This window comes from Emys orbicularis, chromosome 13 (assembly GCF_028017835.1).
Source record: "Emys orbicularis isolate rEmyOrb1 chromosome 13, rEmyOrb1.hap1, whole genome shotgun sequence".
Lineage (NCBI taxonomy): Eukaryota > Metazoa > Chordata > Testudines > Emydidae > Emys > Emys orbicularis.
In genome coordinates this window covers 7,372,785-7,390,291 of record NC_088695.1, presented here as the reverse complement: position 1 = coordinate 7,390,291, position 17,507 = coordinate 7,372,785, and the positions used below count along the sequence as shown (strand labels likewise).

Genomic DNA, 17,507 nt, shown 5'->3' with positions numbered 1-17,507 from the left:
AGACCGGCTCTGGAGCAAAACAGGAATGGGAATTGAGTCTCCACGGCCAATTCATTCCTTGGCCTCCCTGCTGGTCTTAGTGTTGTAGCCATGTGTGCACTCGGAACTGGACTGATTCATTACATTAGAAATAGTGTTTCCTAATATTCAACCTAAACCTCCCCCACTGCAACTTGAGACCATTGCTCCTTGTTCTGTCAAAAATACATTGTACTCCATACTCCCCGTCGGGGAATCGAACCCCGGTCTCCCACGTGACAGGCGGGGATACTCACCACTATACTAACGAGGAAGTGGGTGATGGGGACCTTGGGTTACATACTCATGATGGGCCCTTCTGACCTTAAAGCCTGTGAGTGAAACAGGAGCCGGACACAGAGATGCTGTAGGTCGATGGGTTGATCGCTAGGACCCAGGAGCAGCTGGGAGGCGGCTCTGGGGGGAGCGATCGCTGGGCTCAGGCCCGGCAGCAGGAAGTGACTCGCAGCCGCTGCGGTGACTCTGGCTCCCAGCGAGATCCCCGAGCCCCGGCGGCTGGTGCTGGGAGCCCGGAGCCCTGGCTGCAGCCGGGAGAGGGGAATCTCCAGCAGGGCCCTTCCCGCTGCTCCCCAGGAGCCTGTCCCAGGGCAGAGACCCCAGCCCGGCCAGGGCCCTTCCCGGCCCGGCCCCTGCCCCAGGGGGGCCCCGCTCGGAGGGAAGGTAAGAGAGACCCGCCCTCCCCCCCGTCACTCCCGGGCTGCAGGGGGGGGTTTGGCCCCAGGCTGCTCCCAGCGGAGCTGGCTGCGATTCCCTGCCCTGGGCCCGGGAAAGCTGCCGCCAGCTCCCGGTGTGTGCGGGGCGGGGGAGCCGGGGTACAGGCCCCGCAGGCAGGCCGGAGGGGGAAACCCAGGAATAGGGAGGGACAGAGGGAATAAAAATTGCCCCCAGATGGGTTGATCCAGCTGCAGTGTTTGCAAAAATAGGGCATTGGGGCTTTTCCTCCCCCCTTTCCCAGGATCTCAGCTCCCATTTCCCAGGGCCGTGTCCTTAAAGGTCCAGTGCATCACAGAGCCCGGACAGGGCCGCTCCCCCCCTGTATAAGATGTTACTGAGCTGCTAAAGGAGACTTGATCCAGTGAAATATTTACAGACCCCCCCCAAAGATCTCACTGTCACACCTGCTTCGAGTGTTTAAAAAATCGGGGTCTCAGTTCCTGTGCCTGCTTAAAGCCGCCCAGCGCTTCATCAGTGTGTCCTAGCCACTGTCCCTGTTCCCCTGAGTTTCACTCCTCTTGGAATCCAGTCTGGGCAGTTTCACTTTTTTACATTAGTTCCTTATGAAAATATTATTTTTATTACTCTGAGCTCTTCAACTTCATTAGCGCTGTGTGGAGGGACGTCATTCTGCCATGGTATTTATATTTGTAATAGCAAATCACCATGGGAAAGATTAATAATTGCAAGTAGCTTCAGCAATCACATCTCATGGTGACACTGTAACAGTTCCTGTTTCTATTGTAATGTTGTAACTTGAGGGCAGTGCTGACTGATTTCATGGGCTGGTCTGAAAACTCCTTCAATTACTGTTCCTTTAGCCAATTATTATTTTCTCTCTCTATCCAGCACCTTGGTGTTTTTTCTCATGTCCCATTTGTGTATAGAACTTGATTCCCAAATATTCACTAACAGACAGAAGTTTCAAGGTTAGAATAATAGAATATCAGAGTTGGAAGGGACCTCAGGAGGTCATCTAGTTCACCCCCCTGCTCAGTGCAGGACCAATTCCCAACTAAATCATCCCAGCCAGGGCTTTGTCAAGCCTGACCTTAAAAACCTCTAAGGAAGGAGATTCCACCACCTCCCTAAGTAACCCATTCCACTGCTTCACCACCCTCCTAGTGAAAAAGTTGTTCCTAATATCCAACCTAAATCTCCCCCACTGCAACTTGAGACCATTACTCCTTGTTCTGTCATCTGCTACCACTGAGAACAGTCTAGATCCATCCTCTTTGGAACCCCCTTTCAGGTAGTTGAAATCAGCTATCAAATCCCCCCTCATTCTTCTCTTCTGCAGACTAAACAATCCCAGTTCCCTCAGCCTCTCCTCATAAGTCATGTGCTCCAGCCCACTAATGATTTTTGTTTCCCTCCACTGGACTCCTTCAAATTTTTCCACATCCTTCTTGTAGTGTGTGGCCCAAAACTGGACACAGTACTCCAAATGAGGCCTCACCAATGTCGAATAGAGGGGGAATGATCACGTCCCTCGATCTGCTGGCAATGCCCCTACTTATACAGCACAAAATGCCGTTAGCCTTCTTGGCAACAAGGGCACACTGTCGACTCATATCCAGCTTCTCATGCACTGTAATCCCCAGGTCCTTTTCTGCAGAACTGCCGCTTAGCCAGTCGGTCCCCAGCCTGTCGTGGTGCATGGAATTCTTCTGTCCTAAATGCAGGATTCGGCACTTGTCCTTGTTGAACCTCATCAGATTTCTTTTGGCCCAATCCTCTTATTTTTCTAGGTCCCTTTGTATCCTATCCCTACCCTCCAGCGTATCTACCACTCCTCCCAGTTTAGAGTCATCTGCGAACTTGCTGAGAGTGCAGTCCATACCATCCTCCAGATCATTAATGAAGATGTTGAACAAAACCGGGCCCAGGACTGACCCCTGGGGCACTCTGCTTGATATTGGCTGCCAACTAGACATGGAGCCATTGATCACTACCTGTTGAGCCCGACGATCTAGCCAGCTTTCTATCCACCTTATAGTCCATTCATCCAGCCCATACTTCTTTAACTTGCTGGCAAGAATACTGTGGGAGACCATATGAAAAGCTTTGCTAAAGTCAAGGAGTAACACATCCACTGCTTTCCCCTCATTCACAAACCCAGTTATCTCATCATAGAAGGCAATTAGGTTAGTCAGGCATGACTTGCCCTTGATGAATCCATGCTGACTGTTCCTGATCACTTTCCTCTCCTCTAAGTACTACAGAACTGATTCCTTGAGGACCTGCTCCATGATTTGTCCAGGGACTGAGGTGAGGCTGACTGGCCTGTAGTTCCCTGGATCCTCCTTCTTCCCTTTTTTAAAGATGGGCACTACATTTGCCTTTTTCCAGTCATCCGGGACCTCCCCCGATCGCCATGAGTTTTCAAAGATAATGGCCAATAGCTCTGCAATCACATCCGCCAACTCCTTTAGCACCCTCGGATGCAGCGCATCCGGCCCCATGGACTTGTGCTCATCCAGTTTTTCTAAGTAGTCCCGAACCACTTCTTTCTCCACAGAGGGCTGGTTACCTCCTCCCCATGCTGTGCTGCCCAGCGCATCAGTCTGGGAGCTGATCTTGTTCGTGAAGACAGAGGCAAAAAAAGCATTGAGTACATTAACTTTTTCCGCATCCTCTGTCACTAGGTTGCCTCCCTCATTCAATAAGGGCCCACACTTTCCTTATAGACTCATAGACTCATAGACTTTAAGGTCAGAAGGGACCATTATGGTCATCTAGTCTGACCTCCCGCATGATGCAGGCCACAAAAGCTGACCCCCCCACTTTCCCTTAACTCAGCTGTTGAAGTCTCCAGATCGTGATTTAAAGACTTCAAGTCGGAGAGAATCCTCCAGCTTGCGACCCCTGCCCTATGCTGTGGAGGAAGGCAAAAAACCTCCAGGGCCTCTGCCAATCTACCCTGGAGGAAAATTCCTTCCCGACCCCAAATATGGCGATCAGTAGAACCCCGAGCATACAGGCAAGATTCTCCAGCCAGACCCTCATTTTACCAGCGATGGCACGTTATTGCCTAATTGACTAAAATCACTTATCCCATCAAACCGTTCCCTCCATAAACTTATCTAGCCTAATCTTGAAGCCAGAGAGGTCTTTTGCCCCCACCGTTTCCCTCCTTGACTTTCTTCTTGTTGCTAACATACCTGAAGAAACCCTTCTTGTTACTCTTAACATCTCTTGCTCATTGCAACTCCAAGTGTGATTTGGCCTTCCTGATTTCACTCCTGCATGCCTGAGCAATATTTTTATAATCTTCCCTGGTCATTTTTCCAATCATCCACTTCTTGTAAGCTTCTTTTCTGTGTTTAAGATCAGCAAGGATTTCACTGTTAAGCTAAGCTGGTCACCTGCCATATTTACTGTTTTTTCTACACATCGGGATGGTTTGTTCCTGCAACCTCAATAAGGATTCTTTAAACTACAGCCAGCTCTCCTGGACTCCTTTGCCCCTCATTTTATTCTCTCAGGGGATCCTGCCTGTCAGTTCCCTGAGGGAGTCAAAGTCTGCTTTTCTGAAGTCCAGGGTCCATATTCTGCTCCTCTCCTTTCTTCCTTGTGTCAGGATCCTGAACTCAACCATCTCATGGTCACTGCTTCCCAGGTTCTCATCCACTTTTGCTTCCCCTACTAATTCTTCCCTGTTTGTGAGCAGCAGGTCAAGAAGAGCTCTGCCCCTAGTTGGTTCCTCCAGCACTTGCACCAGGAAATTGTCCCCTACACTTTCCAAAAACTTCCTGGATTGTCTGTGCACCGCTGTATTGCTCTCCCAGCAGATATCAGGGTGATTAAAGTCTCCCATGAGAACCAGGGCCTGGGATCTAGTAACTTCTGTTAGTTGCCAGAAGAAAGCCTCGTCCACCTCATCCCCCTGGTCTGGTGGTCTATAGCAGACTCCGACCACGACCTCACCCTTGTTTCTCACACTTCTAAACTTAATTCAGAGACTCTCAGGTTTTTCTGCAGTTTCTTACGGGAGCTCTGAGCAGTCATACTGCTCTCTTACATAGAATTCAACTCCACCTTTTCTGCCCTGCCTGTCCTTCCTGAACAGTTTATAGCCATCCATGATAGTACTCCAGTCATGTGAGTTATCCCACCAAGTCTCTGTTATTCCAATCACATCATAGTTCCTTGACTGTGCCAGGACTTCCAGTTCTCCATCCTTGTTTCCCAGGCTTCTTGCATTTGTGTATAGGCACTTAAGATAACTCACTGATCGTCCCACTTTCCCAGTATGAGACAGGAGTCCTCCCCTCTTGCGCTCTCCTTTTCATGCTTCCTCCCGGTATCCCATTTCCCCACTTACCTCAGGGCTTTGGTCTTCTTCCCCCGGTGAACCTAGTTTAAAGCCCTCCTCACTAGGTTAGCCAGCCTGCTTGCGAAGATGCTCTTCCCTCTCTTTGTTAGGTGGAGCCTGTCTCTGTCTAGCACTCCTCCTTCTTGGAACACCATCCCATGGTCAAAGAATCCAAAGCCTTCTCTCCGACACTACCTGCGTAGCCATTCATTGACTTCCACGATTCAACGGTCTCTACCTAGGCCTTTTCCTTGCACAGGGAGGATGGACGAGAACACCACTTGCGCCTCAAACTCCTTTATCCTTCTTCCCAGAGCCATATAGTCTGCAGTGATCCACTCAAGGTCATTCTTGGCAGTATCATTGGTGCCCACGTGGAGAAGCAGAAAGGGGTAGCGATCCGAGGGCTTGATGAGTCTCGGCAGTCTCTCGATCACATCGTGAATCCTAGCTCCAGGAAAGCATCAGACCTCTCGTTTTCCCGGTCGGGGTGGCAGATAGATGACTCAGTCCCCCTGAGGAGGGAGTCTCCAACCACCACCACCTGCCTCATTCTCTTGGGAGGAGGGATAGCTCAGTGGTTTGAGCATTGGCCTGCTAAACCCAGGGTTGTGAGTTCATTCTTTGAGGGGGCTACCTAGGGATCTGGGGCAAAAATCAGTACTTGGTTCTGCTAGTGAAGGCAGGGGGCTGGACTCAATGACTTTTCGGGGTCCCTTCCATATATATCTCCATATATTTATTTATTTTAACTCCCATCCCTAGCACAGTGCATCTCATGCCTTCCAATCGGTGGAGTCTCCTTCTGCTCCCTTCCCTCAGATGTATCATCTAGTCCACTCTCCGCATTAGTACCTGTGGAGAGGACATGAAAACGGTTGCTCACCTGTATCTCCATTGCCGGTATATGGACGCTCCTCTTTCTTCTTCTGGAGGTGACATGCTGCCAAAGTTCTTCACCGTCCCTCTGTTCCCGCTGCCCAGACTGTTCTGATTCTTCAGAATGTTGTGCCCATAGAAGCATATCCTGACATCTGTCCAGGAAATCTTCATTTTCCCTTATGCAACGCAGGGTCGATACTTGTTTCTCCAGACCTCGAACCTTCTCTTCCAATATGGAGACCAGCCTACACTTTGTACAGACAAAGTTGCTTCTGTCCTGTGGAAGAAAGACAAACATGGCACAACCTGTGCAGGTTACAACAGCTGAGCACTCACCTTCCATATATCCTTCCTTCTAAGAGCTTCCTCAGCTGTTCCAGTAACTACTCAGAGAAGCCCGCAACGTGAAAGCCTCAGTGGGCTCTCTCCAGGCAAACTCCCTCTGTTAGCCTCCCCTGTTCGCCTCTCCTCAAGGCACCTAGATATTTTTAAATATGTGACTAGTGGCCTCCCCCAGACCCCCTCACCAATTTCTCTTATTCCCTTCCCTTTACTTCTTCAGGGCTTGTCTGCGTGGTCTGATGTTAAAGGTGTGAAGTTAATCCACATGAATTCCAGAGCTTTAAACCCCTGTGTCGACACTCTCATTCAGAAGTAAGGTGGCCTTAATTTTGACTTTGGCACTCAGGACAGCCAGACAAGTGCAGGAGACCTTCCCCCCAACACTATAAATCATCAGGTCTTTGATCAGTTCTTGAACATTTTTAAGTTTTGTATAGTCCAGGTGTAACGCACATTCAATGTTTCAAGTACAAAGAGAAGGAGCGAAACAGTAGGGCGCTCATCTCATCTTCCCTGAGTGTTGCCTTGTGTAGAAATGCCATTACGATATTTCACAGCTTTGGCCTGACAAAATTTCAGTAGATGGGTTGAGGTGGAAATGTAAGGTGATCTCGCTCCTCTTCTCTCTCCTGCAAAGGACAGGACATCCCTCATGAGCAGGAGAGTGACGGCCGGATAGTGTCATGGTAGATCCTGTTGTGCGCACGGAGAGCATTGGCCTGGCTGCTCTTTGACCCCCTTTATAAGGAACACAGACCCAAGTGGCGGCACTCTTGTCCCATGGGAGTGAACTATAAAGACTCCTTTGATCTCTTGCCCTGGTGAGAGTGTGCCCTGAGGAGGAGACACTGCACCAGAGTCCTGCCTGGCTTCATTCAGAGCTGTTCCAGAGCATGGAGACGGTGACTGTCCTAAACCCCTATCTCCCCTCCAAGCTCTGATTGCCTCAGCTCTCAGGTGAGTAAAGAGGGAGTGGCGGACCCGGTGGTATGTGCCCAATGAAAACATATGATGCAGCTTTGTAAACAAATACAGAGCATGTCTGGTAACTGTCCCTCTCTACTTCTGGATGCTTTGGAGCAAGATCAACCCCGCACTCTGACACAGCAGCTGCCAGACTGTGCCTCACACCTTTCTGAGCATCGCAGTCACAGAGTCACCGATATGACCATCCCCATGTACGATAAGGGTAACAGACAATGCTGTCTGTCCAAGTCACATTTCCCTGACAGTGCCTAGTTACAAGGCAAATATCCACATGCAACCACCTCCCTTCCCGCACACACACACACACTGCTCCCAGCTTACATTGGATTTTTTTTAAAAGAGACAAATTCATGATTTTGGGGGCTCTGATTCTTGAGTGTACAGGGCTGCCCTAGGTCTTGGTCTGATTTCCAGGCAGGTTTTAGACCTCAGCCACACCAGAGTCACTGCTGGCTCTGGCAGGGGGTGATGCAGATGGGCCAATGGGATCAGCCTCTGCCTGCCTGTCCCTGGGGGCTGCTGGGGGAGTCCAGGGCAGCTCATTCTTCAGGTGTTGCCACTAGAGGGCTCCAGCTATTGCTAAGGGAGAGGGGCTTACACTGCAAATTGGGGCAATCCCCCAAAGTGGCCCCTTTGATTCTGCTCTTTTCCTAGTGTTTTGCTCAGAGATGCTGTTACTGGGAGGGTCTAAAGAGCCTGGGAGGACTCAGGATGTGACATGGACTCCAGCCCCGTCTGTAACATCCCCCATAGTCCTTCTCGCCCCGACAGGCTGAAGAATCACGTCCACATTTCTCTCCAGATCGTCCCGTCTTCCAGTAGACACGTAAGGGAAATGGCTGTGATGGAGCCAGCTCAGGTAGGGGATTTTCAAGGAGCTGCTGGGCAGGGGGAGGGAGAAGCAGGGAGGAGACGGTGTGATAAACCTGCTGATTTTCTGAGTAGGACCATTGGCAGCAGTGGGGGAGAGGGACATGCGCCCATTTTGAAAACAGGACACAACCCCCTGCACAGGACTGGAGCCTGAACCCACTGGCCAGTGGCTGCTGGGAAATATGAAGGGAAGCTGTTGAGATTCCTGTCCCTGTCCCCGACTCAGAGCTCTGCTTCCTGGATCAGCCTGTGGCTGGCAGGCGTGTGGGAAATGAGAAGACTGTGCCCTGCTCTGTGTGCTGGCGGTGGGGGGGAGGGAGGGGACAAGGAGCTCTCACCTTCTCCCCACCCCCTGAAGCCTCCTGGCTGCTCTGAACAGTAGGGGTCTGATTTTCTTACTCTAGCCCTTCCAGAGCTTTGAGGTTTTTTTCCTTTCCCTGTGACTAGTGGGATTGTGGCTGGGGCAGCAGGCGCTGAGTGGGGGATTCTTGTTGTTTCAGATGCCGGTGACCTTTGAGGAGGTGGCTGTGTATTTCACCCAGGGGCAGGGGGCTCTGCTGGACCCCGCTCAGAGAGCCCTCTACAGGGATGTCATGCAGGAGAACTACGAGACAGTGACCTCGCTGGGTAAGGGATTCACATCCCCTCAGTTATTAGAAGCCGTGGAGTCTTCATGTCTGACTCTGGTCAGGTTCTTCCCTCATCAGTTAGATCAGAGGAAAATGTTTTGCGTAATGCACAGCTGCCGTGTGAGAGAGACTTGCATCTCCGTGCCCTCTCCAGTGAGACATGGTGTCAAAACTTAATGGACATGTTAGCTCATCCCCACCCCTCCTGCTTTGAAAGGGGCAGAATTCATTCATTGTCCTTTTTGTATTGATTCCCATTCACACACACAATCCTTATTTACCTCCCTTCTTGGGAATAGCTCTAGCCATTGGGAAGGCTTAGAAATAGGCAGGGGTTTAACGCCAGAGCTGTGTGTGTGTCAGCAAGACTCCTAGGCTGTGCAGATCCTGGGAACTCCTAGTGAGGGTGTAAAAATTCCTCTCACCTCCCCAGACGTCTGCCTCTCCCAAGAGGGCTCAGCGACCATGTTCCCGTTCTCTTGGGTTCCACGTTCCCCAGCAGAGCACAGGGACACGTTCCACTCACAGAATGTTCTTTATGACAGATGCTCTCTCAATCCTCCATGCACCCTGATCTGTCTGATTTTCCCCCCCAGGATTCCCCATTCCCAAACCTGAGCTGATCTCCCGCCTGGAACGAGGGGAAGAGCCGTGGATGCTGGATTTCCGGGCCTGCGAGGAAAGAGAGAGCCTGAGATGTGCCCGCACAGGTGAGGACTGACACAGAAATGGGGAATGAAGGAAAAAGTTGAGAATCCCAAAAATATGGTGTCAGTAAATGCCCTTAGTTCTTCCTCATCTCACCCAGGGTAGCGCAGTAGTCAGCAGATATCACTCACGGCTTTCCACCCATTCTATTGGCTGCAAGAGTTTCCTTCCCATCTCTCCTTCCCTTTGAGTGTTTGGGTGGGATGTGGAGGCACAATCCAATTGCTCAGTCTTTGTGTTGGGTTTTCCCTCGGTGCTATTCCTCTTTCTCTCCGGCACAATGACTCCTGTCTGGATCGTCTCTCTCTCCCAGCAGGTGCTGAGCGAGGGAGTGAGAACGAGAAGGGGAATCATTATCAGGAAGTTGCTGGGAAAGTGCAACCACAGGGGACCTTTGTGGGAAGAGCTGAAGGGAATTTTTCCCAATACTGGGAACAGGGAGAAACCTGTGGAAATTGGCACAGGTCAGAAAAGCTGCAGGGAAACCACATAAGGAAGAAATTGGATGAATCTCTTAAATATGGGGGAGGAGAAAAGGATCCCACAACCCAGCAGACAAATTCCAAGGAAGACAAATGCTGTAAATGTCTTGGTTTTGAGAAAGGATTCATTCTGAGATCACATCAGACAATCCATACTGGAGAGAAACCCCTTCAATGCTTGGACCTTGGACAAAGTTTCAATAATTGCTCAGACCTGAATAACCATGGGAGAAGCCATACAGGAGAGAAACCCTATCAATGCCTGCAGTGTGGGAAGTGTTTCCTTTGGAAGTCAGAACTAATTAGACATCAGCTAAGCCACACAGGAGAGAGACCACATAAGTGCTTCAACTGTGGGAAAAGTTTCATACAGAGGTCTGACCTTCTTAAACATCAGGCAATCCACACAGGAGATAGACCCCATAAGTGTTTCAACTGTGGGAAAAGTTTCATACAGAGATCAGACCTTTTTAATCATCAGGCAATCCACACAGGAGAGAGACCCCATAAGTGCTTGGACTGTGGGAAAAGTTTCATACGGCAGTCAGACCTTATTCAACATCAAAGAATCCACACAGGAGAGAGACCTCACAAGTGCTTGGACTGTGGTAAAAGTTTCATACAGAGGTCAGATCTTATTCAACATCAGAGAATCCACACAGGAGAAAGACCTCACAAGTGCTTGGACTGTGGGAAAAGTTTCAAACGGAGGTCAGTTCTTTTTAAACATCAGGCATTACACAGAGGAGAGGGACCCCATAAGTGCATGGAATGTGGAAAAAGGTTCGTATGGAGGTCAGACCTTGTTAAACATCAGGTATTCCACACAGGAGAGAGACCCCATAAATGTTTAGATTGTGGGAAAAGATTCATACGGAGGTCAGACCTTGTTAAACATCAGGCAATCCACACAGGAGAGAGACCCCAGAAGTGCATGGAATGTGGAAAAAGTTTCATACGGAGGTCAGACCTTCTTATACATCAGAGAATCCACACAGGAGAGAGACCCCACAAGTGTTTATTCTGTGGAAAAGGTTTCATATGGAGGTCACGCCTTCTTAAACATCAGAGAATCCACACAGGAGAGAGACCTCACAAGTGTTTAGACCGTGTGGAAATTTCACTTCTAAACTTCTCTGATGCAGGGACAGAATGTGTTAAGGAAATTGCATGTAATTGACCTAGATTCAACCTTCAGAGACACGTGAGAAAGTGTGTCCTCGTTAGATAAACTAGAGCTTTGAAAGGTAAATGTGCATTGTTAAAGACATGGAAGAAGATGGTAACTGTAGTAGTCTTTGCTTGGCTGTATCTTGTTAGAGGTTAACAATAGAAATAAATGGTTTATTAGAAGGGCTCTATTCTGTGAATTCAGAGATCAAAAGGGAATATTAACATTTAGATAAAACTTGGTTGTAATAATGTCATTGTTTGTCTCCTGAAAGTTTATGGTAAACTGTCTATGAACTGCTTTATGGAGAATCACCTCATGTTAATCCATGTAATTAATTACCAGTGATGTTTAGGAACTAGAAGGTTACTTCAAAAGCCTATTGTTCAGCCAAGGACTGTGTGCGGTCGAGACGCTGCAAAAATGATCCTTTCTTCTCTTATCTGCTTAAGTGTTTTTTTGGGGGGGGGAGAGGGAGTGTGAGTTGGAAGACGGAGATCTCCAGTCCCATCTGGACCACCCTGACATTGAAATTTGGACATTGGACTAGAACGTGATGAAATGTTTCTGTAAAGGACTCTTTGCAATTCTAAAGCATCATCTCTACAGTGAAACAGACCTAAGGACTCTATGCATCTCTGTATGTATAATGATCTTTTAACCAACACACTCTCTCTTTTCTTCTTTTAATACATCTTAGTTGAGTTAATAAGAATTGGCTGTAAAGCGTGTATTTGGGTCAGAACTGAAGTATTCCTTAACTTGGTGGATAATGTATTGGATCCTTTGGAATTGGTGGAACTTTTTAATATGAGGAATAAGATTTTCAGCAATCCCCATCATGTTTAACTGGGCTGTCTGGGAGGGAGCCCAAGGCTGGGTTGCTCTAAGGGAGCTGTGCTTTGGCCTCTGTGTAGCCAATAAGGTATTGTAGAAGCTGTTTTGTTGCTGGCTTGGAGAATCTAAGTATTGGAATAGCCACTAGTTTTGGGGATTGTTGTCCCATTCTTTGCAGTTTGCCCTATTTGAGCAATCTCTGTGTGCCCCCCCGGGACCCACGTCACAACTTCATAAATGCCTGGCCTGTGGGGAAAGTTTAATTCGACCATCGCAAACCACCACCAATGGAGGTCACTGCCAGTGTGGGAGAGCCCCAGAGCTCTCCATTCCCCCCAGATGTGGAGGATCCCTGGTGCTTCCTAGCCCTTGCAGGCAGCAGTGTAACCCCCACAGCTCCCCAGCCTAGGGGAAGAAATCCCCCAGAGCTCCCCAGTCCTCTGGAGGTGGGGGATCTCCCACAGCTCACCCTGTTGTAAACATCTGTTCTCACTTTCAGGTGACATGGTAAATAAGAAGCGGGCAGCATTATCTCCCGTAAACGTAAATAAACTTGTTTCTCTAAGTGGTTGCCTGAACAAGAAGTAGGACTGAGTGGACTTGTCAGCTCTAAAGTTGTACATTGTTTTGTTTTTCAGTGCAGTTATGTAATAACAAAAAATCTACATTTGTAAGTTGCACTTTCGTGATAAAGAGATCGCAGTATGGTCCTTGTATGAGGTGAACTGGAAAATACTATTTCTTTTATCATTTTTACAGTGGAAATATTTGTAATAAAAATAATAATATAAAGTGAACACTTTGTATTTTGCTTTGTAACTGAAATTGACATATTTGGAAATGTAGAAAAATATCCAAAAATATTTAATAAATGTCAATAGATATTCTATTTTTAACAGTGCGATTAAAACGATAGTTAATCACAATTTTTTATCACGATTAATTTGTTTGAGTTAATCGTGTGAGTTAATGGCAGTTAATCAACAGCCCTACTTTTTAATCTTTCTTCTTTTATTACAGTGATGCTATACCTTTTGCCAGTAACACAGCCAGGTAATGCAGCGGTGCTGAGTAAAGAAGGTTTGGCCTCTTCAGAAGGAAATGGGTAAATTTGTTCTCTAGATTTTGAGTCTTAAGATTCTCTGGCATTTCACTTCATGAACGGGAAAGTGGTTTGTAGCCCACCCTTCATTGCAGGTTTCTCTTTCTTTCCTGATGGCGGTTCTGTCACATATTTTGATATTAAATGAGTTTGAGAGAAGCTAGCTCAGATTTCCTGAGGACTTCAAAAGACAAATGATCTTTTGCTGAAGTAGTCCTTTCTGATTTTCTTTTCACGTTTCCCTCGCCTCTCTCATGAGATTTTATTCTTCTTTGAACAATGACAATGATCAGTATCTATCAGCAAAAGCACTGAGCGCGAGTGCTGGATACGCACTCCAAGGGTTTGTCTCCACTACTCCACGCTCTCCCATTGACCCAGCCTGGGTGTAGACACCACAGTAAGTTGACCCCCAAGCTTTTCCTGTGCTAGTCCAGATAATTTGTAGCTGGGAAGGGATTTATATATATATATTTTTTGATGATGCTAAAAGTTTTGTAACTAACACAACTGAATAATGAGAAGTGAAGCTGGTTTAGCCACTTCAGATGAAAATGGATAAATATATTTTCCTGATTTTTGAGTCTACAGATTCTCTGGGATTTTCCCCCTAGCAGCTAGCTGGAGGATCAGTCTGGGTGCCCCCTGGAGTTGCGCCTTCATGGTGCCGAATATAGGGCCCTGCCGACCCGCCACCCCCTCAGTTCCTTCTTGCTGGCTACTCCGACCGAGGGGTAGGAGGGTGGGTATTGGAATAGCCAGGAGCAACACATCTCCAAGAACATCAGTTACGAGGCGAGTAACTGTTTTCCCTTCTTCGAGTGCTGCTTCACGTCCATTCCAATCAGGTGACTCCCAAGCCCAACTTCAGGTGGTGAGGTCGGAGTTTTCCACTGATTGAAGCATTGCCCTGTTGAAGGCCATGTCGTCTCTGGCCTGCCGGGTGATCGCATAGTGTGCGGCAAAGGTGTGGATGGAGGACCACGTCTCCACTCTGCAGATTTCCCTGCTCCGAAGCACTAGAATGAAGACTCCATCATCTTCATCTGCATGCCCCACTCCTGAGAAAGGGCGACCTGCCAGAGAATTGCAAGAACTGAGGCATTAGTAGGGCCACAAAAGGTATGGGGCATGCCCTGATTTTTAAAGTTTTGTGCAGCTCCGTGCATCATGGTCCTCATCAGTAAGCGAGTCTTTAATGTTCCTCATGTGATTGTCCCTCCCACAACCGGTGGCCAGGCACCATGTAGGGGAGACTCATGATTTTCCCACTGGTGCAAAATGTCCCACATGGAGCTGCGCAAACATTAGCAGCTACGGGAACAGGTGACTGCCAGGGCCTGGGAGGGCAAGAGCTGGGACGTGGCACCCACAGGGCCCTGCTCCATAATTGACTAAAGGTCAGAGCCTTATTGTGAGAGCTCCTGCAACAGGAGGCAAAATCCACTCCCCTTCCATAATTATGCAAGGGTGGGCCGGGCCGTGCTACACTGGGAGGAGGCAGGGGGAGCTCAAAACAGAAGGTGGACTAAAAAAAATCATTTCATCTTTTATAAGAATCTCACGATTTTGGGGGTCATACTCGTGAGAGGCACTGGGACCCCGTCATAGGCACCAACTTTCCCTGGTGGTGGTGGGTGCTTGCGCCCCTCCCGCTCCAACTCGACCCCTTTCCCACCCTGGCCTCACCCCCATTCCAACCCCTTCCCCAAATCCCCGCCCCGGCCCCGCCTCCTCCCCTGAGCGCGCCATGTTCCCCCTCCTCCCAGTCGCGCGAAACAGCAGTTTTGCAGCACACGTGCTGGGAGCTAGGGGGGGAAGTGGGCACGTGGCACACTCAGTGGAGGAGGCAGAGGTGGAGTGGAGGTGAGCTGGGCTGGAGGGTGGGGAGCTACCGGTGGGTGCAGAGCACCCACCAATTTTTCCCTGTGGGTGCTCCAGCCCCTGAGCACCCACGGAGTCACCGCCTATGGACCCCGTCACAAAAGGAAACACCCCGAGAGCAGGGAATCCAAAGAGCTCAGGTTTGAGGGCTGCAGTGTGGGGTGAGTGGGGCAGAGACAGTCTCTCTTGTCCCCACACAGGACACTGCAGTAGATGGGGAGGGGGTGACCAGCAGGAGTCTAGGGTTCTTCATCTCTCTCTGGCCTCAGTGATGGGGGTCGGCTTGGTTCCAAGGCTGCCCTGGTCTGTTGAGATCCCAGGCTCCCTTCTTGCCTGCACCCAACCTCGGCATCTCAGCAATTAAGGAGCCGCTGCCCCCTCCCCCTATCATTTTTGGGGTGTCATTCATGGCCCTTTCGATTTCAGGTCCAGCTTCACACGACGCAGGCCAAGTCTCGTCGCTCTCTGGCTCTGATGCAGCGAGTTCCCAGTTCTCAGCCTCAGGCGTCTGGCTCTGAAGAGCAAACCCTGCCATTTCCCAGCTCTATTCTCCTCGCCTCCCACTCTCTCCTCCTCCTGACGCTGAGGCTTGGTCTGCGCTTGCAACCTATGTCAGTTGTGAAACTCCCCCCCGCTACCCCTTGTTAGGGGGCTTATTCCTTCACCCTCTCACTTTCCTGGTCCTTCTCACAAGAACAGAGAGCAACAATACCCGAAGTCCAAAGGCGCAAACAATTCAATGTTTATTGGGGTGAACTTCCAGCAAGCATTAATCCAGTTTCCTTCCTCAGTGTCCCCCTTCCCAGCTCTGACACCACAGAGCCGTCCCTGTTCCCATTCCCTGTTCCCATTCCCCCCTTAGCAAAACATGATTCCAATTTCCCCACCCCAGTTCCCATCTCCCCTTACTTCCTGATTGACTGCAGACTATATAGTAAAACTTGAGTTCTGCTTAGCTATACCTTAACCAATCGTTTTACTGAAATTTAACTAACCAATCCTAACATACTGTAACATGGTTCTTTAACCAATTATATTCCACCACCTTAATTGGTTTACACCCAACAAAATTAATTATACAGCAGACAGAAACAATTACAGAACCAGACAGAGACCATGCAAATAAACATACAAAACAATACAGAAGCAAGGATTTCACATCCCAGCTATTGATAAGTGAGTTCTTGCCAGACAGGATCCTATCAAACTAAATTTCCTTTTACATCTTCTAGGCTCTTTCCTTTCTCTGGAGGTGATAGGAATATCAGGACAGAATTGTATTCCTAACAGCCCAATAGTTTGGAATGTGAGGATGTGACCGTTCACTTCTCAGCTTATGGCTGCCTCTGCCGCTTAGCCAAAGGCCTTACTTAGCCTAAGAACAGAGCCTCAGACTGTCCCTTACACATACAGAGAGTGATTTTGATTGTCTCTTTTATACCTCTATAACTAGCTAAGTGATAAGAATACACCTACATTCTTAAAGTAATAGGCCTTTGCAGACAGGCCTGAATATCTATATCCTAACACCCCTCCCAAGCGACGCAGCTGTACCAACCTAACTTCTGGTGCAGACAGCACTATGGCAACAGGAGGGCTTCTCCTGTCTCCTCTTGGGGAGGTGGATTACCTACACCGGTGGGAGAAGAGAACCTCCCCCATTGGTTTGTGTAGATCCTCTTTGAAGCACTACAGCGGCATCAGTTCAGCTGGGCCGCAGCAGCCTTTGAAGGGAAGATGGGCCCTAAGTCACATCACTGCAGGGATCAGGCAGTGATTTCATTCCCCGTTTCCATCTCTGCCTCTCGGAGTGTGACTCGAGCTGGCACCCTCAGTGTCTGTGCTGAGACATACTGACCTTGGTCATTGTTCAAATAAAACTAAACTCACATCCCAAAGGGCAGAAAAGAGGTAAAATAAAATAAAAAAGGATGATTCCGACACATGAACATTTCTCTCGTTAACTCCTCAATACATCTGAGCTAAACTCCACTAATATCAAAGTATGTGACAAAACAGCTTTCTGGAATAGAGGCAAACCCACAATGCAGGGTGGGCTATAAAACGCTTTCATGTTTATAAAGTGAAATCCCAGAGAATATGAAGACTCAAAATCAGGAAAATAAATGTACCTGTTTTCTTCAAAGGTGGCTAAACCTGCTTTACTTCCTGCGTAATAATTTGGTTGTATTAATTACAAAAGATTTAGCAGCAGCAGCATAAAAGAAAGGAAAGAAACAAAAAAACCCAACTCCGCCCCTTCCCTGGCCTGGCCCCGCCCCCATTCCAACCCCTTCCCCAAAGTCCTTGCCCCAACTCCGCCCCCTCCCTGCCCCTGATGCTGAGGCTTGGTCTGCGCTCGCAACCTATGTCAGTTGTGAAACTCCCCCCTGCCAAGCGACGCAGCTGTACCAACCTAACTTCTGGTGCAGACAGCACTATGGCAACAGAAGGGCTTCTCCCATCCATGTAGCTCCCTTCCCATCTACAAATGATCTAGACAACCACAGAAAAAGTCTGGAAGCCATTTTACCAACAG

At 48.8% G+C, this 17,507-nt stretch overlaps 1 protein-coding gene and 1 non-coding gene across 2 annotated transcripts; one reads left to right on the top strand and one right to left on the bottom strand.

The window, feature by feature from the left end:
* Positions 1–220: 220 nt before the first annotated feature.
* TRNAD-GUC (transfer RNA aspartic acid (anticodon GUC)) lies at positions 221–292 on the bottom strand. The gene has a single exon. It is a non-coding gene; the product is annotated as a tRNA-Asp (tRNA).
* A 7,708-nt stretch (positions 293–8,000) lies between these two features.
* Positions 8,001–11,154, top strand: LOC135888239 (zinc finger protein 436-like). The gene is made up of 4 exons (XM_065416049.1): positions 8,001–8,141; positions 8,656–8,782; positions 9,381–9,494; positions 9,806–11,154. Exons 1-4 carry the CDS (start codon positions 8,001–8,003, stop codon positions 11,152–11,154), a joined length of 1,731 nt encoding a protein of 576 aa, XP_065272121.1.
* The last annotated feature ends 6,353 nt before the right edge of the window (positions 11,155–17,507 follow it).

Bases quoted from the DNA above. Each gene is read 5' to 3' on its own strand.
- LOC135888239 (XM_065416049.1), top strand. From the start codon at position 8,001: ATGGACTCCAGCCCCGTCTGTAACATCCCCCATAGTCCTTCTCGCCCC. The intron at 8,142-8,655 runs GTAGGGGATTTT...TTGTTGTTTCAG, and splicing joins CTGTGATGGAGCCAGCTCAG to ATGCCGGTGACCTTTGAGGA. The intron at 8,783-9,380 runs GTAAGGGATTCA...TTTCCCCCCCAG, and splicing joins CGAGACAGTGACCTCGCTGG to GATTCCCCATTCCCAAACCT.